This window comes from Trypanosoma equiperdum (genome assembly GCF_001457755.1).
Source record: "Trypanosoma equiperdum strain OVI genome assembly, contig: ctg_788, whole genome shotgun sequence".
NCBI lineage: Eukaryota > Euglenozoa > Kinetoplastea > Trypanosomatida > Trypanosomatidae > Trypanosoma > Trypanosoma equiperdum.
Window position 1 is genome coordinate 12,087 of NW_027124740.1, and position 11,522 is coordinate 23,608.

The window sequence follows — 11,522 nt, forward strand, 5'->3', positions numbered from 1 at the left end:
CCATATATACCACACCGTAAAACCAACAATAAGCACATGCATTTTTGTATTTACTTACGCATGTGGGCATATGTATTGTGTTTGCATGCTCTGCATACAAGACGAGGAAAACATGGCAGTGACACCCGGTATAAACTCGTCACTTCTTTTTATTACAGAGGCGCCCACTCACACTAATACACACGTGCAAAACACTCTCTGATCCCTTGTTGTTGTTGTTTTGCACGCAGCAATACGATGAAAAAAAAATGCATAAATTGCAGACGCAACGCACATAAAATTTCATAATCGAGTTCCGTTAGTGCCGCAGCCGATCAGTGAACAGTTGGGCACATACGCTGCAGCCACATCTTATCCCCTTGAATCCCACCGTTACGTGAGCCAAGGGAACCAGAAGTACAGCAAAATAACAAACAATGACAATAACAACATATATATATATATATATCAAAACGAAAATAAAAAGAGTTCATAGGCACACAAATCTTAGCACTTACAGCACAACTTGACTACACCGAAGAGAATAACAAGCTCACAGAAAAAATAATCACACACAGCATGAGCCCCAGAGACCACAAACTCACCGCCGCAACTTGCGAGTACTCATCCCTTTCGTCTTTCCCATTAACGTTCCGCATTTCTACTGCAACCACATTGCATTTCCACCCTGCCTGTTTGTTGAATATAACTTCTTTTGGCCACCCTGCCCTATTTTGCTTCACAGGGGTTTCGTCATCTTAATTGGTGGTGAGTGGTATTAAAGCGCTTTCTACTGCCCCTCAATTGGTTATCTCAACGTTAAATACTCATCCACAGGGTGGAGAGTTGGAGCCATGCTTAAGCAATCTTCTGCTTTATAAAGAATCGTTCCAAATACTTCTCTGACCCAACGCTAGCAACAATGACAAGCAGAACGTTCAGAATTAAGAATCCCACAACGCGGTTGTACGTAGAGTTTGTAATCTCATCAAGAAGATGAAGGCGGTTCTCACTCATACGCACTTCATCTAGAGCCACTTGCACACAAATGTCCAACATGTGAAGTGAACTTTGATAGTCGGAGGCTTCTATTGGTTTGTCAGCAACTTCCACTCCCTCAACGGTCTCCGGTGACTGCGCCACATCGCGCTCGCCGATGAAACGCATGTCAAACGATAGCGGCGGGTGGTTCAACGGTGTACGCATGCAAACCCGATATGTACCCGTCTTTGTTACCTTAAAGAAGAAAGACGCTGGTTGTCCAAAGGGATCGATGCGGTCATCATGTCGTATAATGTTTCCATCAGGGCCGTAGAGGCGTGTTCGCACGTTAACGTTACGTGGCGAGAGGGCGCGATGTCGCAAGGCAACTGTTGGCGGTGTTTCCTCCACTTCCCGGTACCCCTCGTAGCTCAAACACAACTCACGGCCGGGAAAGAGTTTTACGTACACGCCGTTTTGAGAACTGAGAGCGCTTTGCGGAACCAATGCAAGTCCCACAAGTGCTAGCAGCTGCAACATGGCGGGGAACCTGCAAACTACGCGGAAACTCTTCATTTCACTCAGTTTGACGTTGGTGCGAGGGAGGTGCCGAGTGTAGCCGTACTAAACAGACACACACACAGATCGAAAACGATGATATTTAAACCTTTTTATTTTTGTCAAACTTATAGAAGCTTACAATTTTTCTTCACGTCTTCTCTTTTTATTGTTGTTTCGATATCAGTAACAAAAGAGAGATCCGAGAAGGGGACCAAACGATAGAAACAACATGGAGAGACAATTGGATGCCTTAAGGACACCGCTTCGCAGAGGTGAAAGAGCACAAACATACAAAGGAGTCCACAGTTCCACATTGAATTTTTAAAGTATGTGGTGAAAAGGACACCACTTCCTCTTCTTCACCAATCAGTACTGCGCTGTGTCCCACCCACCTGCAAATAACACCCCCTCCTTACTAGTTAGAGGTAAAAGAAAAAAAAACATCTGCCTATCGTTCACGATCCCTCCGACTCACTTCTTTCACCACCTCCATGTGTGACGTCTCACCCCGAGCCCGTCTATTTTCTCCTTCTTAACCCAAATCGCACATTTTTTTTTTCACATCTCACTTTCTAGGCACAACAAAGAACAAAACGTTGACATGGCAGCAGGGGGTCGCCAAACGAGCTGATTAGCCCAACCCAACCCCTTCTAGAAGGCAATGGGTGTTTACCAATGGAAAAAAGGGGGTATAACTTCCTTTTACCAGTCCATCCACGATAAAACAGCGCTGCAGTTCGAGTGACACCCATTCGGTGAGACCCCTCCCGCTTCATACATCTTTTTCACACCTCCCCTGTTCAAAAATAGCGACGTTAGCTACGGATCGTATTGCTACTAACCAAATCACCACCACTTCGACAGCGTTTTCGATATGTACCCAAATGTTGATTCTCCTTCTTGCTCCCTCGTCCGCTGCTCGTTAACACGTGCCGACAGCGTGTCATTATTCCTGCTGCCACCTCCAAGGACAAGTGCGGACTGGTAGATGCTGTTGGCGACACTTTGCAGATAAGAGGGACGGTGCTGTGGAGAACCGCCATCGTAGTAGCTTGTATTGCTTCTATTCCCACCGCTATTTAACCCGGCACTGCCGTCAGCTCCGCCGCCAAACATCTCCTGGTTGACGACGTCATCGCGAACTACCACTGATTCAAAACCAGAGTCGGAGAGGACTTGTTGCACTACCTGTGTGGCACATGTAACGAACAGACGTGCCTGTCTGTTCTCCACAAAAATAGAGTATGACAAAACGCCGCGCGTTGTTTGAAAGATGTCTTCGATAGCCTCAATATTGTCCCCCCCATTCGGATCCAACGCGGGGATGTCAAGTAGAACAGTGTGGATAGCATCCGAGCCAACTCCCCGCAGCACCCTGCCCGCGCGCGCTCGTCGACTGGGGGAAAAACTATCATTTAAAGGATCGCTGTCAACCGCATCACTGCTACTCCCAACAGGAGTTACGCTTGTTTGGCTAGCCTTACGTGGGTCTCTGCCCTGCAAAACGGGTTCGAGACAGTTCAGAATTTGATCTGCTATTTCACGTAACTGGGGGTCGTCGTAATCGGCATCTTTGTAAACTGCGTAAACACCCGGGACGAGGCCGCGCTCCAAGCAAAGTAGTTCCACATTTTCCTCGTGTTGCGCAAGCAGCAGGAGCGCAGAGAGGGAGTAGTGACGAGTTTCTCGGTCGTTACTCCGAATAAACCGCACAAGAGTGGGAAGCGTGTTGCGGCGCGCGATGACAGGGCGGTTGCTATAATTTTTGCTCAGCATATGAAACCTCTTTGCGAGAGCCAGCTCTGTGTTGAGCGAAGTCATGTTGATTCACCTAGGTAAGCACAACACGTATATTATATATATATATATATACGTATCTGCCAGTATGCGTGGACCTATTTGGTCACCTTGACGACTGTTGAAACTCCCTTACGGACTCCGTAACTCTCTCTAACTTTTTTTGCTGCGTTCTTTATCGTCACTTTGTTAATTCAGCTGCTTATGAGTGCGTCCAACGTACTCACCCCTTCTACGTTCGTTAGCGTGCCCTTTGCGATAGGAAGGACAGGCTGCACCAGCCGCGAGGGCACACATACAAGTTGGCACAGAAGGGAAGCGAAAAACAATGAGTACAAAGGAATGCAGAGGAAATTAAGAAAGATAAAACCCCAGAGAAGAGGGTGGAGGAACGGTACACACACCAAAGCACACAACTTCACTCAACGGACTGCATCTGCTCTTTCAACGAGACACAACATCAAAGGAGCATTATAAAAGAAATAAACCAGCTAGTTTGGCCACAAAGCAGTAAAAATCAACCGTTGAGAGGCGCGTATTTACAGAATGAAATCGAAACGTTTGAAGGGGAGCGGCAACGATGAACCAACGCACCCAACGCAAGAGGTTGAGCAAACACAGGGGAAGAGACGAAGGCGAAGCAAAACGAAATACCTGCGACATTCGGATGAAACGGCTCCTTCCGCCTGCCGAGAAAGCAGCAAACAAAAGTACATTCCACAACAAATTTTTACCTTCTCCCCCCTTCCACAGACATCCCTTCCGCCAAATGCGGAAGATTGTAGAGTTGATGCCGAAACCTATCTGGTGTAAGTAATAAATTTTTCCCACCTTAATCTTCCCTCTTGCTACACTCTCTACTGTCTTTTTCCTATTCTTGATCGCGCGACTTTTTCACGCCGCATCGTTTTCGTGTGGGGTTACTCTTCTCCCACCCATGCTCGTTAACAGGAACCGCCTCTACCCCGCCCTTCAGTCCCTTCCCAAATGTAAATGCGGCTGAAGTAAAAATACGCTCTTACACGCAAACTGGGATGCTATAGGAATTTCACTACGCCACCTCATTTGGCTTCGTCTCAATCTTATACTTTCCTCTATTGTCCCTCACAATACGTGAGACGAACTGCTCCGGGAGGGGTCTTTCCAAAATATCTGTTGGATCCTCCACGGTAGGGAAGTTCACATTCACAGCGCTGCTGCATGCTGTTACAATTTCAGTGTTCGGCGCCTCCTCAACATCCATGAGGAAGAGATTCACCGACGTGCTTTTCTCAACCATAGCAGTGGGGACAAAACGCCGCACCGTAACATCAACGCTGTCAGACTTGAGGACCTCCAAAGCCGAGACAACACTCTCCAGGATAACTTGCGCCTTATTGCATGACACAACGGAGACCGTGTTAACTTTCCCCTTTACCTCAACAAATGTGTTGTCACAACCGTGAATGTGCACGGCATGACGCATATTGACATCTTCCAAAGTCACCTTGCAGGGTTCCGAAGGAGTTCCTTTGTGGTGTTTAACCACCCACCGCTTGTCCCCTTCGAGTCGCGTCACGGGTTCCTCCGCTGCGGTGGTTTCCGGTTGCTTTTGCTTCTGCTGTCGCTTGGCCTCCGCCTCTGCCTTCTTTGCATCGAGGTCGGAGAAATCAACGGCACCGTGTTGAATGTTTTGTTTATATGCTTTTTGATCATCCGTCACGTGGCGGAGTCGAGAGGTAATGTTATCACCACCCTGGCGGATCTCAGCAAAGAGGGCCGATGCCGCGCCTCCAACGGTGCTTGATGAGTTGCCTTCTGTTGCCTTGGGTGGAGGTGGTGGCGGTGGCGGTGGCGGTGGTGCTGGTGGCGGCGGCGGCATTTTCCTTCCGTGCACACAAATCAGCGGGGAGGTCTCAATATCACCTCGTAGTCCGATTTGATTTTTGTTTTTGTTTTTTGTCTTTTTCAAAGACCCACTTCCCTACCGTCTCCCTTTTATTGATTCTCTATATCTCACAGGCACGGTTACACACCGGTTTAGTAAAAAAAAAAAAGAAAGATAAAAAGGTATGCTTGGGTACTACAAGACCGACAGTTAGTTGATGAACGCACATGCTTTCGCACACTTATATGTATGACGATTGTTGAATTCTTTCAGTGAAGAAAAAAGTTAAAAGGTGGAACGGGAAAATTTACGCGCAAACGCTCGTTCAAATGCCTATCGAGAGAAGGGGAATGCATTGGGTGAGATCCGACCGAAGTAAAAGTGAGAAAAGGTCCCGGCCCGATACGTAGATCCGTGCACGTCAGATATAACGGTAAGTAAAGGGACATATTAAAGGCCAATTCTTAACGAGGACATCGCGGCGAGAGGTAATTCTGTACGTGCGTGTGTGTATGTATGTGATATGGAGGGTGGTACTCCACGAAGTAAATGAAAGAAAAGGAAGGGGATTTAGTTAACAACGAAAAGAAGAAGGCACATAATTCAAACCTTGCCTTCTAAACCCACCTAGTTTGCGGCGTGTGACCACAGCCTTTGGTTGGGCAGATAAGTTAAAACATAAACAGCATAAAACATAAAAGACGAAGCAATATAAAATTACCACCACCACCCACACCTAGCACGTACTCTCCTCCTTTTCTTCGAACCCTTCCTGCCGTCAGTTTTCGCAGCGGCCTCACGAGTTTTTCAAACGCATCTCCGTCAGTGTGCTGCACTCAACTGAATATTGGAACCCGTTAGATATGTAGTGCAAAGAAACTTGCCCTTTCTGATCGGCTGTCCGATCCCCAAGCAATCACTAAACTACGCTGTACCAACAAAAGGTATTACCCTTCATTTTCCCCTTCCCCTTCACATGCTTCCCCATTTGTGTTCTTTCTTCAAAATTTTTTTATTTTCATCTAAACTTCCTTCCTTCCGTTGAGCTTACTAGTGTTTTCTCCTCTATCACATGGTCTATCGTCTTACCTCCATCTCAACATTTTAATAGTGACTGTGTGACCAAATGCTCTCTCGTGTGTCCCTCAAAACTCCGATGTGATAAAGCAGCAGTAGCTGCAAATAGCGGTGGCGGGAAGCCAAGACAGAAACGAAAGAGGCCGGGGTGGGGGCGCAGCAAGCACTTCATATGAAACTTGACTGCCCCCTCATCAACCCACGAAGAATGGGAGGGAAGCGAACAATAACAATGAAAAGAGGTTTCAAACTATTATCGTGCTAGTTAAGCAGTTCATTTATGAGCGAACGCCAGCGCGCAACTGTTTCAACAAACACCGGCATGATATCCTTCAACGCGGAGGAGTTGCAGTGCCGCAGAGGTATGGTGGTAGAGAGAAGCACGAGACCGTTCTGCGGTGATATGCCGATGCCACCGCCACAAACCTCGCGGCTAAGCAATGAACCCTCCAGTAGAAGTTCATACAACTTGGCGCGAACCTCACCATCATGCGGAATTTGAGTGAGGAGGGTGGAATATATATAGAGACGCTCAGTGACACAGTCAAAGGTAACCAAGACGGTGTGGCTCTCGTCATCACCCACCACACAAGTGAAGTTCATATCGAATTGAAGTGGAACACCAAGTTCTTCAGCAAGTTCTTGCAGGTTGGATTTAGCACTCTGCAGCACCTCTATTGATGTGAGATCCTGTCGCAATACCGTGGCGCGCGGCGCCTTGTTCTTTTGCCTCAAGTCGGCGACCTCCCGACGCAGTAACTCCACCTGTTCGCGCAGTTGCTGGTTCTCTACTTCGAGAGCCACCGGGAAACCACTGTGACTAGTCAAATCGGCGCTGGGGATCCTATCAATATTTGTTTTCGTTGCAGAGGTAGCGGTAACAGGGATCCCTTTATCCACATTATAACGTCCCCTTGAGTAAGTGGCAGTCCCTCTCGCTGGATCGGCATGACTTAACCCACCACACGGGTCACGATGCGTGGAGTCCGCTTTTGAGTTACGTTCCCGCGAGTCACCACTCAGAGATGAATGAGGTGTATCAGTTGGGTCTCCGGTCCTTGAACCAGCTGCCTCGTCACTAAAGCCTTGGCCATGAGTCCGTTGTGGGACCGCAGGTTCACTAAACGATGGAGGACCCAAATGCAGCGTGGCACCATTGCAAAGGCCAAAATCGCTGCCCACCTGCTCGTCCGCAAGCGACAAACCGTTGAAGAGTAGCTGCATCCCATCTTGGACACCGTATGATTTTAGGTATCGCCTAATCTTTCCAACAGTTAACTTCCCCAGGTCCCCCCGAATCACCATCTTAAATGTCTTTCCATCTATGCAGCGTACAAAGAACGCCTGTTTGTCATCCATATCTATTCAAATATATGCGTATATATATATACTTGCAAATGATAGTTACCTGTATATGCACAATCAAAAGTTAAGAGGCGCAGTTCCTTATAACGTCCTGACGCCGCGATCTACTTCAGTCGTCTTTCTTCCTCCTCCCTTCGTTAAAGCTTCCTGCCAACTGTCCTTTTGACACTAAGGCAAAGTCTAAGCGAGTAAGGTAAAAATAGCGACGAGTTGATCAAGAATGCACTCCAGAGGTGTGTGTGCTGTTTTTTTTTGTTTTCTTCGCTACAGTTTTATTGAGCGGATGCATGAAGATGGGGAAAAAATAACTGCGCAGACAACAGAAAATAATAATAATAATAGCCTCTGCCAATCGTCAAATCCGAAAGCAGTCCTTTCCCCAAACTGAAAAGCTGTATTTCGATGATTTCCCGCATTTCCCACTCTTCATCCTCAAAAGATGGTTAAACAACAGCGGATAAGAGAAACCCAGTCGCAACTGATTGTTACTCGTGGCCATACATTTGCCCAAGTGTGGCCGCAACAGGTGATAAGAAAGCAGAAAAAAAAATAAATGAAGTGGCACAACTCGAACAAACAGCACTAAAATGTACAGTGAATCGTACGTCCCTCAATTTCATTGTTTCTACTTAACAGTTTCGCGTGAAGTGATACCAAAAACCGGTGCAACGGACTGTGTAATGTGATTAACTCGAACAAAAATAAACAATGTCAACAAAAATAAAACGCCACGACGACGAAGTCAAAACTGATCCATGATTTTGTGAAAATGTTGCAAAAATTGCTGCATGTGAGCGCTGTCGGACTTCACCTTAACGTTTACCATACCATTCCTCGACAGGCATACCTCCAGTAGAAAGTACGCTCCCATTGCGCCCTCTTCTTGCGCATACAAAAAGCATCTATCACCATCATTGTGAGGACCAGCCGTAAGCATGACGACTCCACACACGTCAAGTGCATCTTCAAACATTTCCATGTCAGGGACACTGCGCAGCCGCAATTGCATGTTGGCTGTCGTCACAACTGAATCACCAAGCGAGATCCAGCGATGCTCAAACTCGTGCAGTTCCATGCTCGCATCAACTGAGAGACTAAAGTTGCTTTCCAAATGAGGATGAGAAACGTTAGGCAAAGTGGAGACATTGTGGCCTGCTATCCCCTCGTGTGTTGTCTTATTCCCATCCTCGTCATGTGTGGGATCGTCTTCCTGTTCTTCATCTTCAGTTTTATCATCGTCATCATCGCCTGTGCGTGGTGCAGAGTCGCGGACAAATTCTTCACTCGGTCGGAAATACACAACAGAGAGTGTATTGAACTCATCAAAGAGTTTATCCTTGAGTTCCGCGTTCCGCTCCTCTGCAAACTCGATAATGTCAGACTTCGGGGCGCATATTACGTAGGAAGCTACTTCTGGGTTCTCTCGGAGTAACCGATAGTAGAGACGCACCTGGTCGTGAACATCTGGATGTGTGAAGTCATTGGCAAGCAGTTGGAACATCCGTCCTAGAACGCGTTGCATTTCCGGTGGGCGTTTGAAGAACAATGTTATGGAGGATGTAAGAAACTGTCGAAGGAACTCTGCTGGGCGCTTGAGAAGAGAATCATTACACATCTCCTCCAAAATATACGGCGCCTCTTCTATGTGCTCACCATACTCGCCGAGAAGCCACACAAGCGCTACGGAGCTCTCAGGTTCCACCACATCCATCTCACGATATGATTCCATCAGCTTCTCAAGAAACAATTGGACCGTGGGAATATACCGACGATTTTGCAGAACGCCCTTCATGACCGTGATGCTCGTGTTACGTACGTACTCAACACTGCTCTCCAGGAATGTAACGAGATGCTTCGTCACATCCTCCACCATCGCTGGTAGTTTCAATGGGATTCGGCCAATCGCCTCGATGGCGGCACATGACACCGCGCTGCTTCCACGTTCGTGCGCATACGCTACAAATTCATTGAGAATATCTCCTACCGAGGTGGGAGTCACTAACATACTAAGTATATCCATCTTAACCGTCTTTGTATAGGTTGGGTCCCCGTTGCGGCAATAGAATGACTTGTATGCATCCTGAAAAAGCCGGGGCTCATGTTGCAGCAGCAGCTTAATATGACATAGCACAGGATACACCGCCTCTGTTCCAGTGCACGACGACACTAGCGTAAGAAGCGGGGCCTTTAAGCGACTGAGAACCTCAGAATACATCGCAGGGTGATTCTGCGTCAGGTGAAACAAAGCCTTGCACACACTTAGTACAGTACCGCTATTCCTCGTCTGGAGGTGTTCATCCAATAAATTCATAATGTCATACATTTCACTCTCATCTTGAGGTACGTATTTATGTATGAGGCTAATAATCTGCACGCGGTGGTACTCGGAGACGCGTTTCATGATGTTTAGCAGTTGGTACAATAAAGGTTTTGTCACATGCAAAACACCTTCCGTACAACCATTAGCTTCGGCTTCGCGGGAGACTTCAAGAAGCACTGCCAATGCATTCCCACACACCAGAGCATCGCTATCCTGCAAGGCCTTTAGGATGTTGTTGAGAAACTGATGCCTGCGAAACTCTGCGGGTGACGCGCGGAAAACTCTAAGGGCGCATGTGCACGCCGTCTTGCGCACATAAGGGGATGGATCGGTGAAGGCAGTCTTTAGGACAGGAAATAAGTACTCAAACAGTTGTGGTAACCGAAGGGAAGAAAGGGAGCGCAGCGCAAGTCCTCGCACAATGGGACTTTGTTCCTTACACTCTTTAATAAGTGTGTTTATACAAAGTAACGCCACTTCAGGATTCTTCTCTGCATGATTGCTGAGATAAAGGTAAACGAGTTTCTTGGTGACAAAGTCTGTCGTCTCACATGCAAGTGTCAAGTGTGGAAAGAGACATGAAGTGTCAACACCCATCGTCATGTAACCAATCACCTTACTTATGACTCCACGTTTTTGAATGGGGTCAAACTGAACCTCTGGATCTTGAAACCGCTGCAATAATTTACTCAATTCATTACGCACTTCTGCAGAGGCACATGAGGTTTCCATAAGGTCGTGTGTAAAAGTGAAACTTCCGTCGGTAATGCCGTACTGAAGCACCGGAAATTTTCACCTCTAATCAATGAGAAGGTAAGAAAAAAAAACAAAAAGGGAAGGGAAGGAAAGGAAAGGATCATTTCAAGAAAAGGTACCGGCCTGAACGACACACACCAAAAAAAAAACGGCGATTTTACTCGTTTTTGAAAAGTAATTATTTCAGCTATTGGTCAGATGATCACGCACTCCTTCGCTAGTACTACAATAACTTCATACTATTCCTTCACTAACTGATTCTTCTCTTCTTTGTCCCTTATCCTCCCCTAATACAAAAGTTATCACTTTCAATTTTTTATTTTATTTTTTTTACTCACTATCATGGGTTGTGTCTCTGTACTTTACCTCATTGCACATCCACAGTCGCAACAGCTGCAAATATCACTAATGCAAATTGAACAAACCGAACATTTATGCCCACATGATTGTGTCAAAAAAAAAAAATAAAAAAAACAAAGAAAAAACAGCAGCACACCTCACCTCACACGTGAACCATAAAAAAAAAAATATGAAAGGTGAAAAGCGCAAATTCAAACTGAGATCAATACTCGCTAGAGCCCGCCACAAATCAGAGAAGCTGACCTTGAAATTAAAACATAAACCAAAAGAGAAAAAACAAAACATAGAAAAAAAGTAATGAAACAGTGACTACTCTCCGGCATCGAAATGAACCAAATTAGTTCCGAGTATTTTTTTTTTTTAGAACCTTCAAATTCAATACTTGGCGTGTTTGTTTGTGCTATGGTAGTACTGTCACTTATCAATTACGAATTCCTCGGTTCACACCACTTCCCCCCC

At 46.4% G+C, this 11,522-nt stretch overlaps 5 protein-coding genes across 5 annotated transcripts; all 5 read right to left on the reverse strand.

The window, feature by feature from the left end:
- Positions 1-837: 837 nt before the first annotated feature.
- On the reverse strand, positions 838-1,536 carry TEOVI_000368200 (emp24/gp25L/p24 family/GOLD, putative; the record flags this gene model as incomplete). Its single annotated transcript, XM_067226554.1, has 1 exon — positions 838-1,536. The coding sequence occupies one exon, from the start codon at positions 1,534-1,536 to the stop codon at positions 838-840; it is 699 nt and encodes a 232-aa protein (XP_067082655.1).
- An 831-nt stretch (positions 1,537-2,367) lies between these two features.
- TEOVI_000368300 (uncharacterized protein) lies at positions 2,368-3,342 on the reverse strand (the record flags this gene model as incomplete). The annotated part of the gene is made up of 1 exon (XM_067226555.1): positions 2,368-3,342. The coding sequence occupies one exon, from the start codon at positions 3,340-3,342 to the stop codon at positions 2,368-2,370; it is 975 nt and encodes a 324-aa protein (XP_067082656.1).
- A 1,027-nt stretch (positions 3,343-4,369) lies between these two features.
- On the reverse strand, positions 4,370-5,179 carry TEOVI_000368400 (adenylyl cyclase-associated protein, putative; the record flags this gene model as incomplete). The annotated part of the gene is made up of 1 exon (XM_067226556.1): positions 4,370-5,179. The coding sequence occupies one exon, from the start codon at positions 5,177-5,179 to the stop codon at positions 4,370-4,372; it is 810 nt and encodes a 269-aa protein (XP_067082657.1).
- A 1,344-nt stretch (positions 5,180-6,523) lies between these two features.
- On the reverse strand, positions 6,524-7,621 carry TEOVI_000368500 (Tir chaperone protein (CesT) family, putative; the record flags this gene model as incomplete). The annotated part of the gene is made up of 1 exon (XM_067226557.1): positions 6,524-7,621. The coding sequence occupies one exon, from the start codon at positions 7,619-7,621 to the stop codon at positions 6,524-6,526; it is 1,098 nt and encodes a 365-aa protein (XP_067082658.1).
- A 748-nt stretch (positions 7,622-8,369) lies between these two features.
- On the reverse strand, positions 8,370-10,679 carry TEOVI_000368600 (beta adaptin, putative; the record flags this gene model as incomplete). Its single annotated transcript, XM_067226558.1, has 1 exon — positions 8,370-10,679. One exon carries the CDS (start codon positions 10,677-10,679, stop codon positions 8,370-8,372), a length of 2,310 nt encoding a protein of 769 aa, XP_067082659.1.
- Between the last annotated feature and the right edge of the window lie 843 nt (positions 10,680-11,522).